Source organism: Diplotaxodon limnothrissa, linkage group LG11 (assembly GCF_057381915.1).
Source record: "Diplotaxodon limnothrissa isolate DT_005_m linkage group LG11, D_limnothrissa_male_GT1.1, whole genome shotgun sequence".
NCBI lineage: Eukaryota > Metazoa > Chordata > Actinopteri > Cichliformes > Cichlidae > Diplotaxodon > Diplotaxodon limnothrissa.
In genome coordinates, this window is record NC_140606.1 from 35803140 (window position 1) to 35822371 (window position 19232).

A 19232-nucleotide genomic window follows, 5' to 3' on the forward strand; every position below is an offset into this window, starting at 1 on the left:
TATCCTCATGATAGTTTGTCCTCTGTTTGCTGTGTGGAACCAAAAATGATAAACCGCTGCTGAAAACCACATGCGTGCAACTCGTAATACCCCCTTAGCTACAGAAAACAGAATAATCAACCCTGAGCTGTAAAACAATTTCTGCATTCATCAGTGATAATATCTAGCAGTTGATATGGGAATAACCATGAGTTTGATTGTTTCGATTAGGTTTTTAAATGAACTCTTTATTTTTGCCAGAGTTTGACAACAGGTCTCTTTTAAAGGCTTTTCCAGCCAATAGCTCCAAACCCAAATCTTTATTCTATTGTTTAAAGTCCTAAAGAAACAACAAAACAAAACCGTTTGCGCTTGATAAATGATGCAAAAAATCATTCGAATAATTTTGAGTCAGTCAAATAATCAATTAAACGACTGGTCGTTTCAGAGCCATGCGCAATATCGGGTTAATAAAAGGACCAGAGTGCACGCACTCTGTCAATAGCAGCATGTTTTATTTTAGCAATGCATCGTGGGATAAGGAAGGTTTCTGTGACCCATTACTTTTGATATTATTTATTATTAAAATATTAGTGGTTAGTGTCAACCAACAGAAGCTATGCAGTAAATTAATAAAGCGGTCCACAGAAAATTAATCAGGGTCATTTTTGGTAATTTTGTTTCCAGTATTTAAAGTAGGCACAAAATTATCCAGTTTCAGCTGCCAAGTGTGATAATCATCCGCTTTTGTATGTCAGATACCTTTAAATGTAAAGAAAAACCCACATTCATCTTTATCCTAAATTAACAACTAAACCCAGTAGTTCAGTTTTAGCTTTAAAACCACTTCACTTTGTTTTTGTATTGATTAATTTTTTCAGACTGAGCCATTTAAATTAACTTTATGGAAATTACCACATGGAGACTTTTTGATTGATGAAGTTGTGAAATCAAAATCAATTAAAGTCACACTGCAAATGCGTCATTGAAGGTTAATCCTGCTAGTATGCAAGAGCTGGACAATAACTCTTACACTGGCAATTATTCGCTGCCAAGTTCCAGGAAAACAAATATATCAACATAAAAAGACTTCTGGCAGCAGCTGTTTGGATCACAGGGAGTTCTGAACCCAATGGCATTTATTAAACAGTCCAGGAGTAATACATTAGAACCATTACACCACTAGAGTCGTGAACATTTTTGTATTTTTTGTGTTTTGTTTTTTTTTTGGTTTTTTTTTTGTCTGTTGGCTGAATAAAACAAGCCGTTATAAAATGTGTTTTTATTTTAAAAATGCATTTATTCATTTTTGTGACTATGAATTTCAGATTAAGTATTCTACATTACCACTCAGAAGTAGTAGTTCTTGATCTAAAAAGTAAAGCCAGTGTGGAACTGCCTCAACCATCCAGTCGTATGAAAGTCTGTGGGACAAAGTAAGTGCTTGGCTTTCTTGCTCAAAGCCTTTATTAAATACTTTGCTGTTTCAAATGTTATTGAGTACAACATTATGCTGATGTTGTAAATTATGGTAGTTTTAGATGATAAAGCAAGGACACTTTGTGGCCATTAAACATACAGTTTATTGTCCCTGTCTGCGTCTTACTTGTTACATTCAGTTTGAAAAGGTGAAGCTGGTGATGGTGACACCAAACATTTTGCATCTTCAAAACAGGACTGTGCCAATTAATCAGTAACGTCATGGTGGTTTATTTAAAATATTAGCGAGATTTTCCCTGGCTTCAGTGGTGCAGAGTCAAGCAGTGTCTTTGTCTTCACCAAGCTGCTACCGAGTGTACTAAAAGTTCCATCCATCCATCTTCTTCCACTTATCTGGGGCCGGGTCGCGGGGGCATGAGCCTAATCAGGGAAACCCAGACCTCCCTTTCCCCGGCTACTTCCTTCAGCTTGTCCAGGGGAAAACCAAGGCATTCCCAGGCCACCTGAGAGATATAATCTCTCCAGCGTGTCCTGGGTCTGCCCCGGGGCCTCCTCCCGGTGGGACATTCCCATAACACCTTACCCAGGAGGCGCCCAGGTGGCATCCTTGTCAGATGCCCCCACATCCTCAACTGGCTCCTTTTCATGTGGAAGAGCAGCGGCTCTACTCTGAGCTCCTCCCAGATGGGCAAACCCCCACCTCATCTCTGAGGGAGAGGCCAGCCACCCTTCGGTGTCCAGTCCAACACACACCGGCAACTAGTCCAACTTATTGCCGGCTATGCAGACCAAGCTCCTGCAACGGTTGAACAAGGATTGAATGGCCCATAGTAATGGGCCAGACACCCCATACTCCCAAAGCGCCTCCCACAGGACACTCCGAGGGACAAGGTCAAATGCCTTCTCTAGGTCCACAAAACACACGTAGACCGGTTGGGCAAACTCCCATGCACCCTCAAGTATCCTTGAAAAGGTAAAGAGCTGGTCCAGTTTTCCATGACCAGGACGAAAAGTGCATTATTGCTCCTGCGTCTGAGGTTCACCTAACAGACGAACTCTCCTTCCCAGCACCCTGGCATAGACTTTCCCAGGGAGGCTGAGGTGTGATCTCCTATAGTTGGAACACCCTCCGGTCCCCCATCTTGAAGATGGGAACCACCAATCCAGAGGTACCGCCCCTCATCTCCATGCAACATTGTAGAGGCAAGAGGCCAAGACAGCCCTAGAACAAACCTCGTCCACCCCAGGGGCCCTGCCACCACGGAGTTGTTTAACCCCTAGAGATAGACAAGTCGTCACCCTCATCCCCAGACTCTGCTTCTTCCATGGAAGACGTGCCAGTGGGATTAAGGAGGTCCTTGAAGTATTCCTTCCACCGCCTGAGAGCATTCTCAGCCGAAGTCAGCAGCACCCCACCCGCACTATACAGAGTGCAGGTAGAGCACAGTTTTCCCCTCCTGAGGCAGTCCGAAAGTCTTTTTCCATGGCCTCTCTGAAACTCTTCCCACACCTGAGTTTTTAGCTTCCGCCACTGACTGAGCCATGTTCCACTTGGCCTGTCCGGTACCTATCGGCTGCCTCAGAATAACTAACCAATCCCAATAGGATAGTGTATAAAAAGACGTTCCACAGTTAAATTATGTCTCCCATCATTTTCTCTTGTCATTATATTTTCACCATACTGTGTGGTTATGTTTTGTGTGTTATCTATTATCTCTGAATTTTCTTACTCCTGAAAATTCTGTATCCACCAGGCTCTGCTTATAACAACATGGGAATTTAGCCGGTCTTTTCTTTTCCCCATTTTTAGAGTTAAGCTCCACGCTCCAGGCTTAGGGGTCATTCACACCACTCTTCACATTCACACAGGCTTCCTGTGGGGTTTTAAATGTCATCTGACTGCTGACTGACGAGGTGTCAAAGATAAGAATAGTTCGATCTGTTGAGAGGATGGAGGAGGAATCAATAAGCTGAAGAAACAAGTGAGGAAAAGAAGATCATGATACAGAGTGGTATAAAAACAGAAGGATGGAGTCTGATGAACTGATGACCTGTACTCCATCTCAGACCTCATCTGCAAAAGGTATCTGGAGTCTATCACAGCACGTCAACGCTGTTTGGCTGCAGTAAACTCCTCCAATGCAAGCAGGAGGGACACACACTGTTCTGCCAGCGTCGAGCTAGCACAGGATTCAGTGACGTCTGCTTGGAAAACCCAAACAGAACGCATCTTCGCTGACAGCCTATCCTGCACTGCCTTTTGTTTTATGCCTTGTCCAAACAGCTTCCCACAGAGTTCGCTTGAGTGCCAGCGCACTGCTGTAAACATGCAGATGATGATTTAGCTTCAGACGTTGCACTCAAGACCCATCCGTCTATCCGTTCATCTTAACCGCAGTGCTGTTGCTTAACTTCTGGGAAAGTGTGAGCCAGGCTTCGTCTGCTGATTAATTCCAGACGATGTTTAGTGTCATAACCCTCCACCCTTGTATTGTTTGAGAGCCCTCTTCATTGTAAGAAAGCTCTCCTAGGAAGTTGATTTACTCGAACACAAAATTTATACATCAGGACAGCCTCGATTATCACATCGCCACGTTTCAGGTGACGTTTGCTAAATCAAGCTATTTTCTTTTCCAGAAAGGAGTACTTGAATATGTCTTTTTTTTTTTTTTAGGGTTTCAATTATGATTTGTTATCTAGCACAAAGATAGAAATTACTAGTAAGATTGTAAAACCTGCAGCCTTGACACTATAGAACAACATTTAATGAGTCCCACTGACAGCAGAGCATGGCTCAGAAAGTGCCGATACCCTCGTTTTGAACTCTCTGATGGCTAATAAAAGACATTTTGCTGTATAAACATTCGGGTGACATGCTAACGCTCGTTAAAAAGCTCTTTACAGAAAGCATTAGAGGGCCATTCGGGTCAGTTTCAGTGCTCTTTACACCCATTTAGCTGATTGTCACTGCCTCCACGTGTGGTAGATCATTGAGGTTGACCCCCAATAAAAAAGGAAAAAAAAAAAAACCCAGCTGATTAATAAATTAAATCTTTTTTAGTGACCATGTGTGAAATCGAGTATTGGTTACTTGCTCTTTACTCAGTTTTTGCAGTTTTCTCAGTTAGGGACTCCAAACATAATACACTCGTGACTCACTATATAAATAAAGTTTGTTTGGTAGCAACTGCACAGCTGTCTTACCCATAAAATAGGGTCTGCCTTTGCTTGCTACCTGTGCATGAGCACTTGTGAGCGTGCATGCTGGCGACAGACCCATCCAAAGCAAGCCTAAGCTTTATTTCCCCAGGCTGGCTCTGCTCAGCTCAACACACAGGGAGCTAATCGATACTGATGCATGTGCAAAAAAAAAAAACCAGCTGGGGGAGTTGGAACGAGGCATCTCTGCCCTTGAAAATAGTCACATCTTTGTGGACTCACGCACTGTGAGCATGATTGATGTGAATATTAAAAGCGAAACTAACCTTGGGAACATTTAGCATTTAACATTCCAAGGCTGTAATGTGACTTGGAATAAGAGCAGCAGGAGACTTGGGTTTGGTTCCTGGATTAGAAACCATTAGCGAGGCCTGCGTGAGTCAAAGCTGCAGGGAGGGGATGAAAAATAGGTGGAATATTCCTTTAATGCAAGAGGGATTTTCTTATTCTTTGAGAAGGAGCAAATGGGGATTCAGTATGACGCTGGGATGTAAATTACCTAACAGAGCAACCTACATTGGCAAAAATAGGCAGAAGCAGGGCTGACTGGAGTGGGAAGGTCAGTCTGACACGGTGCAGCCTGAAGAAGAGTGGAGGACGGTTGCTGCAGGGAGGCGGGCGAGCTGATCACTGTGCAGCGAGAGAGCAGATGACGGGAAGTAAGTAAACACTGCCTAAGAACGAGGAAGCCATCTCTGCCCCCAGGTTAAAAAGTATCGAGTAAAGTCAAACACAAACACATGATCTATCCAACAATGTTTATTGAGTTCATTTTTTTTTCTTTTTTATTTGACAGGTAAAGAGACTTGAAATACAGCTGAAATGCTCTCAACAACAACTGTAAATACGCCAACTGGCACAGCACTGACGTCTTGTTGTGGGTTTATGATCTGCAGGAGGTGTGGACAGCATTTAAAAGAAGAAAAAAAAAACGCACATTATCATGAGCAACAAGGAAGAATTTGAAAAAGGATGCAGACATTTATGGATGTGTTTGGCTACACTGACAGCTAGCAGTTAAATCATTTTTATTCTGTGGACAAAGATATTGATGTTCAGCTTGTTTGAAAAGGGCTACCACCCTGTTTTAAAAGAAAAATCGTGCCACAACCCAAGTCATGTTTGTTGAGTGTAAAAGACGGGCAGCTGGTGAGCAGAGTCACACAGTTAAACTTTTTAAGGTTTCAGCTTTATCTCTTCCTAAATCGCAACACCAGCGTCAAAGTCGCACTGACTTAATTTGTACTCTCCTCAGATCATTAAGCTCTCCCCATAAGGCAACAAATCAGATACTTGTTTTGAAAATTTTCAAAACGAGACCTTCTGTGGTCCAATAGATTATTGTTGGACTCGTGTAGAGTAGCTTTCAGAATAATCCTCAGCACTGTCCCTCATCTGTCTGACCTCAACCAGATTCTCTTCATTGGCTGCCCCTCATGAACAAATCATTTAAATAGGTGGGTGAGGCTTCTGTGCGCCTCAGGTGACCACGTTAGGGATATCCGCTCTCACAGTTGGATAACAGGAGGCCCACAGAGGTCACTCACACAAAGGCTGATCTCCATATTTGAAACTGGCCATGTTAAATATGAACATCCACTATTTTTAATGTGTATACATAAAAGACAAGCATAACCGGCCTCCTTTTAAAGGCTCTGAAATGTCAAGTGCATTTTACATCATTTTCTAGGGTTAATTATTTTATATATACTTATTATTTCAGGCCGCCTTTGTCCAGTAATTAAAAATATCTACTTTACTATTGTGAGATTATAAATAGAGATAATATTGGAGGGACAAATGAAAGGCAAGCCGGCGTGTCAATGGAGCAACGTCACAGTAAAGTCATGTTCAAAGACAATGCCCTTTTCTCAGTCCCTGCTTGCACTTGCTTTTAGTTAGCAGTAGCGAGGCACAGTTTAATCAAAGGGTAACTGTGGATCGATTGCTGCTCTGTCACCAGGAATGGATATGAAGCTTTTATTACTTTGAAGTCGGTGTCCTTCTCTACCATCTCTTCAGCCCTGAGTTTATATTCTTACAAAGGGTTGTCAAAGTGCTGTTAATCACAGACAGAATCTGCTTGAGCTGTATGATACAGTTTTTCGTCAGGTGAGAACTTAAAAGTGGATAAGTGGAGCTGTGGTAACTGCAAAATGAGGCATTTCAGGGAAACATCTTTGTGGCGTAAACTGAATCCATAGCCTTTTGTTTCTTCCCATACAAAGTGAGTGCAGCATGTTCTCATACCCGTGGTGTCAAATACTGCCATTCTTATCAAAGCTGCTAACGTCTCAGACACACAAGGAGTCCTGTGGCACCTCTGCCATGGTGCACCGCAGTACTGCAATAGCAAGACAGGTTTCAACTAAAGGTTTGTGGAGGACATGGTGTTACAAATAAATGCACAGGTTACATTTTCAGTGTGCAGGGCTTTCTAAATATAGCCAGTCAGTATTTAGTATTGAATGAACGCAACTAAAACTTGTGACTTAACGTGTACTCACAATGGCTTCCCTGCACCTTGGCCAAACATAACTCTCTCCTACCCAGACCTCCCAGGCACTTGAGTTTATCTCAGCATCTCAAACATGGAAAGTATAAAAGATGGATTTGGCGAAGCTAATGTGCTTTAAACTTGTGTTCTTTCATGGCCAGCAGGGGAGCAATGACTCTGGGTACAAAAAACCTCTGATGGTAGGGGAATCTCTGGTAAAATACCCCAGACTTCTTCGCTTTCTTAATAACGTAAACGCTTCTAATGACGATGGGATCAATCGCTAGCTTTGGGTTGTCTTAAACAAATGGGGAAAGCGCTCGGCTTCATAACAGGATTTTACTAACCAGCGACAAAGTCACGGGGCTGCACCCAGTCTACAATGTGAGGTCCTGTCTCACAAGCTCCCAACACATGAGGTTAGTGATTTCAAGCATGTAGGTCACCTTTGTCCGTATAGATTTCATTACTTAACACAGTGATTGTCATGAAGACGGCTGTTATGGACTGTGTAATGGTTGATGATTATCACTGTTTGTTGAACACTGGTTTTGACTTGTGGTTGTTTCAGTCTGTTAAAAATGGTAGATGCAATAAGATGAAGGCTCATCCAGCACTTTTTGGGGGGGTCAATAATTTGTTCTATTTAATTCAGTTCTTTTGTTAATTTTTATTTGGTGTTGTTTTCAAAACCTTTTTCAAAATTACCTATTTGTAATTTTGAAGAGTACTACTGTGTCCATTTAATATCGCTGTGACCTTTGCACCAAGACACTGAGGCCAAAGGTCAACTTGTACGCGTGTCTTCAGCTGTGTCTTAGAGAGCGGCAGTGTTTGAAACCTTGAGATGAGTCCCTGTAGGATCTATTCAATGATTCTGCTCAGCAAAACCAAGTAATTACAAGAAAACAGACTGATGAGTTTTCTTTTTTTTCCACAGCCAGAACAGATTTCTCATTTGGTTTATTTTGAATATCTGTGGAATTGGTTTGGCTTTTTTTTTTTTTTTTTTCTTGGAAGAAATCTAATCTTTTTAATATTTATTACAGGTTTCAGCACTCTCGTGTGGGAGGAGCATGCTCCAAAAAGAAAAGCCCCATATATTCCCCAATGAAACGCTAATGTGATTAAAACTGCAAGCTGTTGAGTGCATTAACGTCCAGTCACCGGTTTCTTCCGTGCAGTTGCTGGTTCTGAATTTTGAGACTTTGTTGTTGTTTGCACCAAAGAAACTGTATGAATACATTCTCTTATTCGTCCTTCTGTCTCGACGTGTTGGCGCACTCCACCGGGAAAACTCGGGTCACTTTTCCTCGTGATAAACCTCGTTACCAGATGTCCACAGACAAATAAAACTTTGTATTTCCACAGACATATTCATATATCTTTTATAAAATAAATCTTGTATTTCCAAGTGTACAATAATAAAATGATGCACTCTGCAGAAAAAAAGGTAACAGAAAACTCCATATATACACACAGTATACTGTTTTGGCAGACAAAAACATGGACAAGTTCAGTATTGTAAACAGCTCTTTACTCCCATTCACATGTGTTCGTCTACCATTTATTGACTTCTCCCGTCGGCTTGTTGTTCCTCCTGTCCCGTTACATTCATACAGTAAATCCAGAAAATTGTGCTTTAGGAAATCTCTTACAACAATCCGCGGCTTTTTTTCCTTCATATCTTTTCTTAACACCTGTTCTGCTGAGTAGAAGTGCACTGTCTCCAAACAGCTGAATGTCTTAAACAGTCTGGTGGCTGGTAGTTCACTCATCTCTCCTGGTTCAGTCAGGAGAAGAGTTGGGGTTAGACGAATGGCAGCAAACTTGTGCAGTGGCGTGGAGGATGTAGAGATCTGAGCTTGATGACTGGGAAGGTTTGGTGGCACATGTGCAGCAAATGCTCCATTTAGTAATTTGCCAGTTATCTAGACTTGAATTAACTTGCAGTGAAGCCGTGTGGTGAACTGAGCTCGTGCCTGGAAAAGCAGCGTTTTACTGATGGCAGAAGTTAGAGAGGTTAAAGCTGCGCTTGGGATGCAGGAATGTTTGTGATGGAATGTGAAGAAACACTAGCGTGCACGGAGCAGTGATGTCTGGGTAAAGACACAGACTGGTGAAGGAGCAAAGCTTTGGGTTTTGAGCTCAGGAGGCAAGAACAGAGTGGAGGTCTGAAGGTGGGCGTCAGGTCTGCGCGTCTAGTTGTCCTCGTCCGTCAGCTCCTCCTCCGCGATGGCCTTCTCCAGGATGGCCTCAAGGCTGCATCTGCTCTTGGACTCAGAGCCGAAGGAACCGCTTACCGCGCTACCTTTAGTCAGTTTACAGGTGAGCGCGGCATAGTGGATCTGCTTGAGGTTCTCCTGGACTTCGCTTCGGGCATGCTTCAGTAGATCCGCCTGGCCCTGAGAGGTAAACACAGATCACAGAGTCAGACAGCAGCAAATTGGGTGTCAGGAAAAACTGTAGCTTGTAAAACTTCTTTCAGTTTAATTTGTGCAACGCTAATTCACTACACAAACATCTCAAGGGGTGTTACACTGTAAAATAAAGAAAACCATACAATATCAAAGAGCACCCCAAATATTTGATGGTATATTATTAGCATATATTTTCTATTCTCTATGAACAGCACTTGGGAACAGTGGGGTTAAAGACCTCTAGTTGAACCAGGCTCAGGGAGGAAGCTGCAGAGCTGATCGCTCTTACCTCTGTGTTTAGATTAATGTGTTGTAGAGTTGTGTCAGTGTCAGATTTAAGATGTTATTGGCTCCGAAAAGTTTATTACAAATGCTTTGTGAAGGTCACTGACTCACAGTCCATAAACATTCCAGTTTCACTAACGTCCCACAAAGTGTCCTCGTGCCTCTGCTGTGTAGTGACAAACGTAACGAATCATCCATCCGTCCATCTTTTTAAACGCTTGTCTAATTCAAGGTCACAGAGAGGGTGGAGCTTATCCCAGCTGTCATTGGGCGAGAGTCAGACCCTGAACAGGTCGCAGAGCTGAACACGTCTCCTGTATACTTTAATTTCACTGCAGTTGGTTTTATAAGCACAACATACAGTTGAGTTTTTAATGAAATTTGAAATGTTTTTCACACCTAGTTCTACCTGTAACTTTATTTTTCTTCAACATTACCTGAACATCTGTGCAGTTCTAACACTGAAAGTCCACAGCAGGCTTAAATAGTTCATTTTAAGTTGGTTAAAACACAAGTTACATGAGGTTTCTTTTATACGTGAGAGCCTTTATCATTGTGGAACACGTCACTGTTAAAGCAGCATTTACGGCCGACTAGATCATTTTCCTGACCAACAATCAGATTTCCTCCCAGCAGCGTTTCTCTGTCGTCACTTCCTTTAAATGTCAGAGTAGCTGATGCTGCAGTCATCAACGTGCACTTTAGTTCAACTTGTCAGGCTGACTATGATCAAAACTTGATCTGCACTGTAACACCTTATTGATTAACAGTGATCAGCTCTGGTCCTGGTGCTGTGGCAGGGAACACACTCGGTGCTTTTAGCCATAAATCATGCAGCTCACTGTAGTGTATCTATTTATTCCTTTCCTTTGTTTCGTTTGTATACAGTCTACATGCCATTGTAGCAGGATAAAGGTTAAGTAAGCTGAGCGTATACAAGCAATCCCTGTGTCCTGAAAATCTCAAGACTCCTCTAAACACTTGCTGAAAGGCACTTTTTTTTTTTCCCAACTAATGTCATGATGTCAAAAAGGATCAGAAGAAATGTAGCTTACAGCGAAGTGAGAGGATGAAGCGAGCAGGGCCCATTGTATGATAAATAAAGGTTATTATGCAAAGCTCCTCTAAGCAACGTGGTGGCATTGGCCTCCATTAATAAAACTGGCTTGACTTATAAGTGATGTGACTGAAAATCTCACCTTCAGAATGGTGATGTTCCACGTGAAGCTCTCCACAGCCTTGTGCAGCTTTCTGCCTTTCAAGCCTTCCTTCACAGCCAGGTCGTGGAGGTTCTCGTGAAATTCCATAGCTGCGAGAGAGAAACAGACGAGAATGAGTGTCGAGTCAGTGCGGTGTTTGTTTAGGAAAGAAGAACAGCTGCTGCGAGAGTGGAGTCTGGGATATGCGAGGCTTGCTAGGCTTGTTGTCACTGTGAGGAAACGCATGCAAGCAAAGACCCTGGCATGTACTGTCGACATTCACATTTCTCCAGCAGCAGAAAACTTCAGTCTGCGGAAGTACAGAGACTCTCCGGAGGTGGGAGAGCATTACTGTCTCCTCACTGCACGCATACGAGGTGATAATGGATCGCAGTGGCCACAGTTACATACATACCAGGTCTGGAAAGCAGGTGAGATTGTCCTGTAGCACAAACTCAAGCGCCTGCCATGAAAATATTAAGTCGTGTGGAAAGCAGACGTGATGGAAAATGTGCTCTGTTTTTCAGCTTTTCATTGACCGCAGAAGGAAAATGTATCCGACTTTTCTTGGGACTGCTTTGTTTTATTAGAATCCACACAGTGTTTATACATAGATTTTCACTGGGATGTCCCTGTCAGCGAGGGACTGTTTTATGCCTCTCTTCAGCATCATCAATGGGAAATCTATATCATGCAGTGACTAGTGTGCAAATCCTGGGTAAACCCTCCTAATACAGGGATGCTAAGGGACAGGAGTACAGATGAGGAGAAGGAAACAGTGAGGCGGGATAAAAGAGACCTAGAAACAGAGAGAGTGGGAGACGGACACGACGCTCTTTCACTGTGGATTAGCATCACGGCCTCCAACAGAGGAGGGATTTGTCTCCTGAGGAGCTTTCCCACCTCTTCCCTCCTCTCCTATTTTTCCCCCTCCTTCCTCTGCATGACTGAGTCCGACTAAGGACATGTTTAAAGTTGACTTTGCTTTGCAGGGCAGCAACAGGAAACTTCAGCCTGAGAACCATAAACCAAAGGCAGACAGAGCAGAGACTCCATGACTGCGTAACATCTCTGCACTGGAAACTCCACATACATTTCCGCTTGAATCTCTGATAACAGCTTGAGCCAGTCGTAGTTCCTGTCAGTGCTGTTGCCATGGAAACATGGTGTGCACGAGAGAGAGAGAGCGAGAGACAACAACCCCCCCCCCCAACCCCATTTGTGTGAAATCTCCATTATAGGTGTGTGGTGCTGGGCTGTTTTGGAGCCACTCAACTGAGGATTTGCGTCTGTCACCAGACTTCTGGCATGAATACAACCTCAGGAAGCTGACGGGACTCAGTCAGTTGTGACACATTTATCATATTTGTAGCAGATGTCACGTCACCGCTCCCAAGTTGTTTTTTTGTATTTTCCCCACCATTTTTTGCTATAATCGAATGTGAAATGACATCTGTTTAATTCCAGGTCACTACTGTAACTACAGAGCTGCTGCTGCTGCGCACATGAACCATGACGGTGCTGAAGAAGGTGCACACACACACTTAACTTACACTGAAGGTTGCCTAGCAACGTTTTATGGAGTCTGGCAGGCAAGAAAGGGGAAAGCTCGTTCTTAGCAAAGCATTTGAGACTCTAATCTCTGAGGTAATGCTGCAAGACTGCAACTGTACAGTAAAGCCCGCTTCGAGAAGGCTGAGGCGTAATGTGAAGGATTGCAGCATGACCTGAATTTTTCAATAGGTTAAATTCATAATTCTTTCAGCAAGACAGGATCATATCTACTTATACCACACATGCCACTAAAACCTAATTTTATCAGACATGGAGTACAAATCCAGATTAAGCAATTATCCAGGTCTGGGTCACAGGGGCAGCAGTCTAAGCAGAGACACCTGACCTCCCTCTTCCCACTATATCCAACAGCACTTTCACAGGACACTGAGACGTTCCCAAGCCTGCCAAGAGACACAGAGCCTCCAGGATGTCCTGGAGTGCTCTAGGTAGGACGTGCCAGAAACGCATTGCATAGGTGGTGTCCGGGAGGCGTGAACTACATCTTTCAGTGTGGAGGAGCAGTGGCTCTGCTCTGAGCCCCCCCTCACTGAGCTCTTCGGCCTGTGTCTGTGCCCATACCCCTTTCAGAGTACACTACTCCCAGCTCGTGGCCACGGGTGAGGATAAAGTGTATATTGATCAGTAAATCTCAACTCATTCTTTACCACAATGGGCCAGTCCCCAGAGATGCTGCAACAATACAACAGCTTCTTGGTCAATTGCACTTTTTTCTGTTTGTTTAATATTGCTGAAATTAAGCCTTTTGGCTAAGAACTCACACAACTGTACTTGTATACAGTCGTGTGTCTGTATGTATAACTGGAGTGATGATAAACTGTTGACTCTATGTATAAATGTTCAGAAATCTACATCATAAAGTAGAAAAGCTGACAAGCAGATAATTAGCCAGAAAATGAAAAGAATCAAAGTAATGGTTATTATATCCTTAAAATATCCACTGCTCTACAAACGGATTAAAGAAAGCTTAAAGGGACAAGATTGTTTTAGACAATTTGATTTTTGAGAATCTGTCATGTTATCTTGTAAAATAAACTTTGGCTCTTTGCTTTGTATTCTGCCAAATGTCACAGTGGCTCCACTTTGCACTGAATACTGTAATTTTGAACTTGGCATTTAAAAGAACATCTTCTGTGCTGATCATGTTAGTCTGCAGCAGCTTTGGCCATCCAGCTCCCCCAAATGTTAATTGGAACCTAAGTGAGTATCGGGTGAGAGAGGTGACATCCCTGTTTGAGCTGCAAACACCTGACTGAGTTCGCCGACACCACCTACGTCCATTTTTTTCTCTCTCTCTCCTCCTTCGTCTGAGCTGATGTGATGGATTATTCACAGCTTTAATAGCTGCTCCTGCTGAAACATTCTGCTTTCTGTAAAGGGGGAATTGGGTTTATACTGACCCAGTTTCTACTCAACAGACGCACAAAACCATGCTGCATGCACCGCTGGGATAGAATTATGTCAGTTTGGGATGGAAAATAAATCAATGTTCATCAGTTTGCCATCTGTTGTGTCCTAGTTTGCAATTGTTGGTTGTTTAATTTTCTCCAGTTGATTTTGGATAATCATATATAAATATGCTTTGAGATTTAAGTCCCCATCATGCTTCTCTGGAAGCTTTTGAAATAAAAAAAAAAAAAAATGCTTGTCTTCTTAAATTTTTACTCCCGTCTTACTCGTTTGTTGGACTATGGTTTCATTTAAAGTGTCCTAATATGTCCTTCCATACAGGAGGTTGGCCGCTGCACCCTGCCTACATTTTTGAGGCAGCTCATGGTTTTCACGTGTAATATATGCTGTTTCATGTCGTTCTGCGTTTCTATTGGTCGAAATGTATTCCACACAGGCCATGCAGTTCAACGCAGCTGAACCAGGAAACGCTCGCATTGGCTGCATTTGTCAGGTCGGACCGAGGAGCAACTTCTGAAGCCAAAACAGCGCCAATACCTCCAGTTCCCCTAGTGCCCTGACCCCCATCGTAAGCAAATGCTTCGAGAAGCTGGTCAGGGACTTCATCTGCTCGGCTTACAGGGAGGAGGTCAGCGCCCTGACCCACTGGTGTCAAGACAACCATCTCACCCTCAACGTCGCAAAGACAAAGGAGTTGATAGTGGACTTCCGGAGGTGCAGAGAAGTACACACCCCCATCACCATCAACGGCGCTGCTGTGGAGAGAGTGAGCAGCTTCCGGTTCCTTGGAGTACATCTGGCTGAGGATCTTACGTGGTCAGTACACACAAACAAAACAGTGAAGAAGGCGCAGCAGCGCCTCTTCTTTCTCAGGAGACTGAAAAGATTCGGCATGAGCCCCCGCATCCTCAGGACCTTCTATCACTGTGCCACTGAGAGCATCCTCACTGGATGCATCACCACCTGGTATGGCAACAGCACCGCCTACAACTGCAAAGCTCTCCAGCGAGTAGTGCGGTGCTCTGAACGGATAATTGGAGGTGAGCTTCCCTCCCTCCAAGACATCTACAGGAAGCGCTGCCTGAGGAAAGCGGGGAGGATCATCAAGGACTCCAGTCACCCCAGCCATAAACTGTTCAGACTACTTCCATCAGGAAGGAGGTTCTGCAGCATCCGGTCCCGTACCAGCAGACTGAGAGACAGCTTCTTCCACCAGGCCATCAGACTGCTGAACACGTCATAGACACCTCAGCTTCACTACTGGAACTTCAACATTATGCACTCCATACTGTACAGTAATGCCACTGTTTTGCACATATTCAACTCTGTATATTTTATAATTATTATTTTTTTTACTATTTAATTTGTAAAAATGTGTATATACACACACACACACACACACACACACACACACACACGTAGGAAAATATTTAGTATACACATCCAGAAATGCATACACTATTATATATTGTACATATATTTATTAGTTTCAGGTTGGCCATTCTTGTATTTTGCTCGTTTGTGTTATTGTGTTTGCACAACTCTGTTGCTTGTGGGGCTCGCACACAAGAATTTCACTCGCATGTGCTGTGCCAGTGTGCCTGCACATGTGATGTGACAATAAAAGTGATTTGATTTGATTTGATTTGGCCACTTGAGGCTGGCTTTGAAAAGCAGTCAATTCTTGTCATGCTCTAAATTTGTAAAATGCAAGGAAACAAAAGCATCTTTGATCTGTACAGTCCCACGTAAAAAATCTCCAAAACATGTTTACAGTCGACCACTGTAGACAGTTTTCCACCCTCAAACAACTCTGAGGGTCCATTTTTTTTTTTTTAAAAGGTATTCTGGAGGTGGAGGTGTGCCAGCTTTAATTAAAGAGTTTAACTGACTGTAGCGTATAACATTTAATCGACTTGTGAACTGTTCACATGCCACACTCAGTCTGTGTCTGCCTACAACACTTTACAATTTAACTGGATCATAATAGCTAGTTATCTGCTATGAGCCAGGCTGCACTAAAGAGGTGAGAGCTCAACAAGAGTGATGCGCTGTTCTTTACCACTAAAATGTGGTTAATTCAAAACTCAGTTTGGTAACCTGCGCAGGCATACTAGCATATTCAATTATATGATAATAGCCACTTTTTAAATCTCCTCTAAATCAGTAACAAATCAAGATCAAGCATCTGCCCCGGAACACAACAGAACTGATAATGAAATGCAATTTTGTGAGGTAAAAATGATCTAATAATGCCTGGCAGGCATCTTTTTCAGGCTTTTATCTTTTTAACTACTTTACATGGAAGATAAGCAACACAACAGCTGGCACATGTAATCTCACTGTGGTAAGCCGGTAACAGTAACGTCATAGTCTAAATTTGCAAACTGCAGACAAAGAAAAGCCAAAAAAGAGGGGAAAAAAAGGACGCCTTTTGATGTGTACAATGAAGGCCGTACAGATCACAGGGTGTTATTATGGCTGAGGGACACAAACAGGTCATGCATTTAGGACAGAAGCTGTTCTGAATTGTGCATGCTACAGTCCAATTTGGAGCCAAACAGAAAATGCTCTAAATAAAAATTCAAAGGCTTTGGGGGATCTTTCTGATGTCAGTAAGTTCAAGTACATCTTTAGCCCAAAGCCACTGGCTGGTAATTGTTAAGGTCTGGAAGGTGGTTGAAACGAAAAACACCAAAATGCCTTTGATTCACATTGCTTAAAAAGGCACAGTCGTCATCCTCTCTGATGCAGCAAGACAATAGACAATGAATATTTTATAAGTCACCCATCTGAAAGCCAATAAAGCTGAGCTGTGGTAATGATGGTCCATCTTTGCGCCCTTCCATTCTCACTAAGCGTTTCCAGCAGGCTTGCTCAATGTTAAATTAGCCCTCTAGACTACTTAGACAGGATTCATTGCGAGAAAGTGCTACAATATGAATCACATTAGCTTCAAAATTAAGAGGTTTTACCCATATTTTTGGTTCACTGCTGTAGCTGCTTCATGAAACAAGAACGGCCCTAAAATAAAAGGCAGTCCTCTTCAATCATTAACACAGACTCAAGAAGAAACGGTGCCTCCAGAGCCCATCTGTGTGCTGCATCTTAAATCCAGTGACCTATGAGGATGACCAAACTTGAATGGATTTGCTTTTCCCTTATTGACACTAAGTCGAAATGTTACAATCGGCTGGCAGGCCAAGGCTCCATAAAGGCATGGAGCTCTAACTGGTACTGAATGGCGTGTGTGTGGATAGATTGCCATCTATTAACTTCACACAGTCTTCCCCCATTTCACTCGTCACTCAGTCTCGAACCATGTAATTAGAATACAGGACAGAGGCTCTTACAGGTGTGAATTAAACACCTCTATTTGAATGGCAGCTTTTCAAAGAGAAACAGTGACTGGATCACATTAATGAACATGAATCAAATGGTAATTCCACTTATGCAAATAAGAAAATTCTAATTAATTCATATTGACTGATCCCACGTCACCTCTGTGGCTTCAGAGGAGACATGCGGCCACAGGCAAACACTCAGATGCTGATTAGTGGTGTCAGGAAATTCTGCCTTTTAAGGGTTTTCCTCCTCTCCTGTGTGACTGTATCTTACCTGCTTTTTGGGTTTGTAGGATTCTCTCGTACACCCCCTCTGAGCTCTCTAGCAGCGTCTTGCTGGTCTGGATTACCTGAAAGCACACAAACATATTTGCTCACATTTGCCTTTAGTTTCCACATCAGCAAAACTAGCATCCCACAACAAAGCAGGAAGCAGTCTGTCTGCTAGCAGGCAGTTTCTATCCAGGGAGTGCTTAGAAAACAAGTTGTTATTACAGGGGATGTGAGTGGGCCAGGCTGCTAAATTGCATTTTTGAAAGCCAAAATTAGAGGGTAGGAGACACAAGCAATTAGGTTGTTTATTAAAAGTTACTTTTCTTCCCTGAAACACCACCAGTGTCCTGTTTTAAATGAGAAAAATATATATGTGCAAATCTGACTTTGGTTGGAAAGTATTTTTTTCAAAGGAAGTGCTGATAATTAAGGTCATTTCAATTAAAAACATGTCAGTCATTCTCAAGCAGCAACACCATTACTGTGTTCTCTGTGAAGCTGCAGCTGCGACAGATGCTAAGTTTAGCTCCTCTGGTCTTATGCGCACCTCTAATTGAGTGCACAAACTCTGCTGACCTGCAGACTGTTGAAACTCTTGTGGCAATCCATTTACATATTAAATGCCAGCGCTGCTTCTTCCTAACAGTAAACAAAAAAAATAAAGAAATAACGAAAACATTTTTTTAACACAAGGAAGACGGCAGCAGCATGTTGTTTCAGGAGGTTAATGGTGCATATGTAGGCTGTCAGAGACGGGGGTAAATAAGCATGGAGTAAACAGGGTGCCTGGAAGACCATCTGGATCTTTTGCCACAATTATTTTAGTAATAGCTTCATTTTTTTCATCTGATGGGGATGCTATTTATACCCTAATGTTACTGCACTTTTGATTTCAATTAAGTGCCTGTAGGTTACTGGTGCGGCACGGTCGTAATTGACTTGTTCACTCCCGGTGTGACTTAAGCATATAGAGGTTGTGCTGCGAAGCCAGGCGGCCCGGCTCAGCTGCCAAGATGGAAATTAAGGAATGATGAACAATGTTTTATTGCAGAGATCGGAGAGACAAAGCCAAAAACAAGCATCACTGTGGCCCCAACATCAATCTTTGGAGCCTGCCAGCCAGATCCCAGAGAAGAGGGAAATCAGGGAGGCCCGTATAGAGAGCGATAGAGGGGAAAATATATAGTACTTAATCCAACAGAGGCTGTACTTCACTGCTCTGACAGTCTTACTGTAATGACGCAGTCCCACCTCGTCCTTAACTGGTGCTTAATCTGAACAAAACTTTGCACGAATATTATCACACATACACTGATGATTAACAGTTCTTTGGATTTTCATGTATATTATCTTCATCTCATCATCATCCTGCAATGCAATATTACGTATTCTGTTTGTGTCTGCTTCGCGTGTCATGTTCAGCATACACAAACAACTAGATCTTTGCACTCGCATGCTGTTTCAGTTATTTGCAATTTGGTTAATCGCCTGCATGATAGCCTACCTTGTCACATTGCACCATGGTGTGAATTGCATCATGTGATCACATATCTGAATCAATAAAATACAGCAGTAGCTGGACTACAACAAA

General features: G+C 42.8%; 1 protein-coding gene across 1 annotated transcript in view; it reads right to left on the reverse strand.

Annotated features, from left to right (window-relative positions):
- Nucleotides 1–8598: 8598 nt before the first annotated feature.
- Nucleotides 8599–19232, reverse strand: part of plcl2 (phospholipase C like 2) — a 40772-nt gene continuing 30138 nt past the window's right edge. The window contains exons 5-7 of the mRNA XM_085366680.1: nucleotides 17643–17718; nucleotides 11040–11149; nucleotides 8599–9540 (exon numbers count right to left, since the gene is read on the reverse strand). Coding sequence (XP_085222806.1) covers nucleotides 9337–9540; nucleotides 11040–11149; nucleotides 17643–17718 — 390 coding nt within the window. The 3' untranslated portion in view covers nucleotides 8599–9336. The remainder of the gene's footprint in view (nucleotides 9541–11039; nucleotides 11150–17642; nucleotides 17719–19232) is intronic.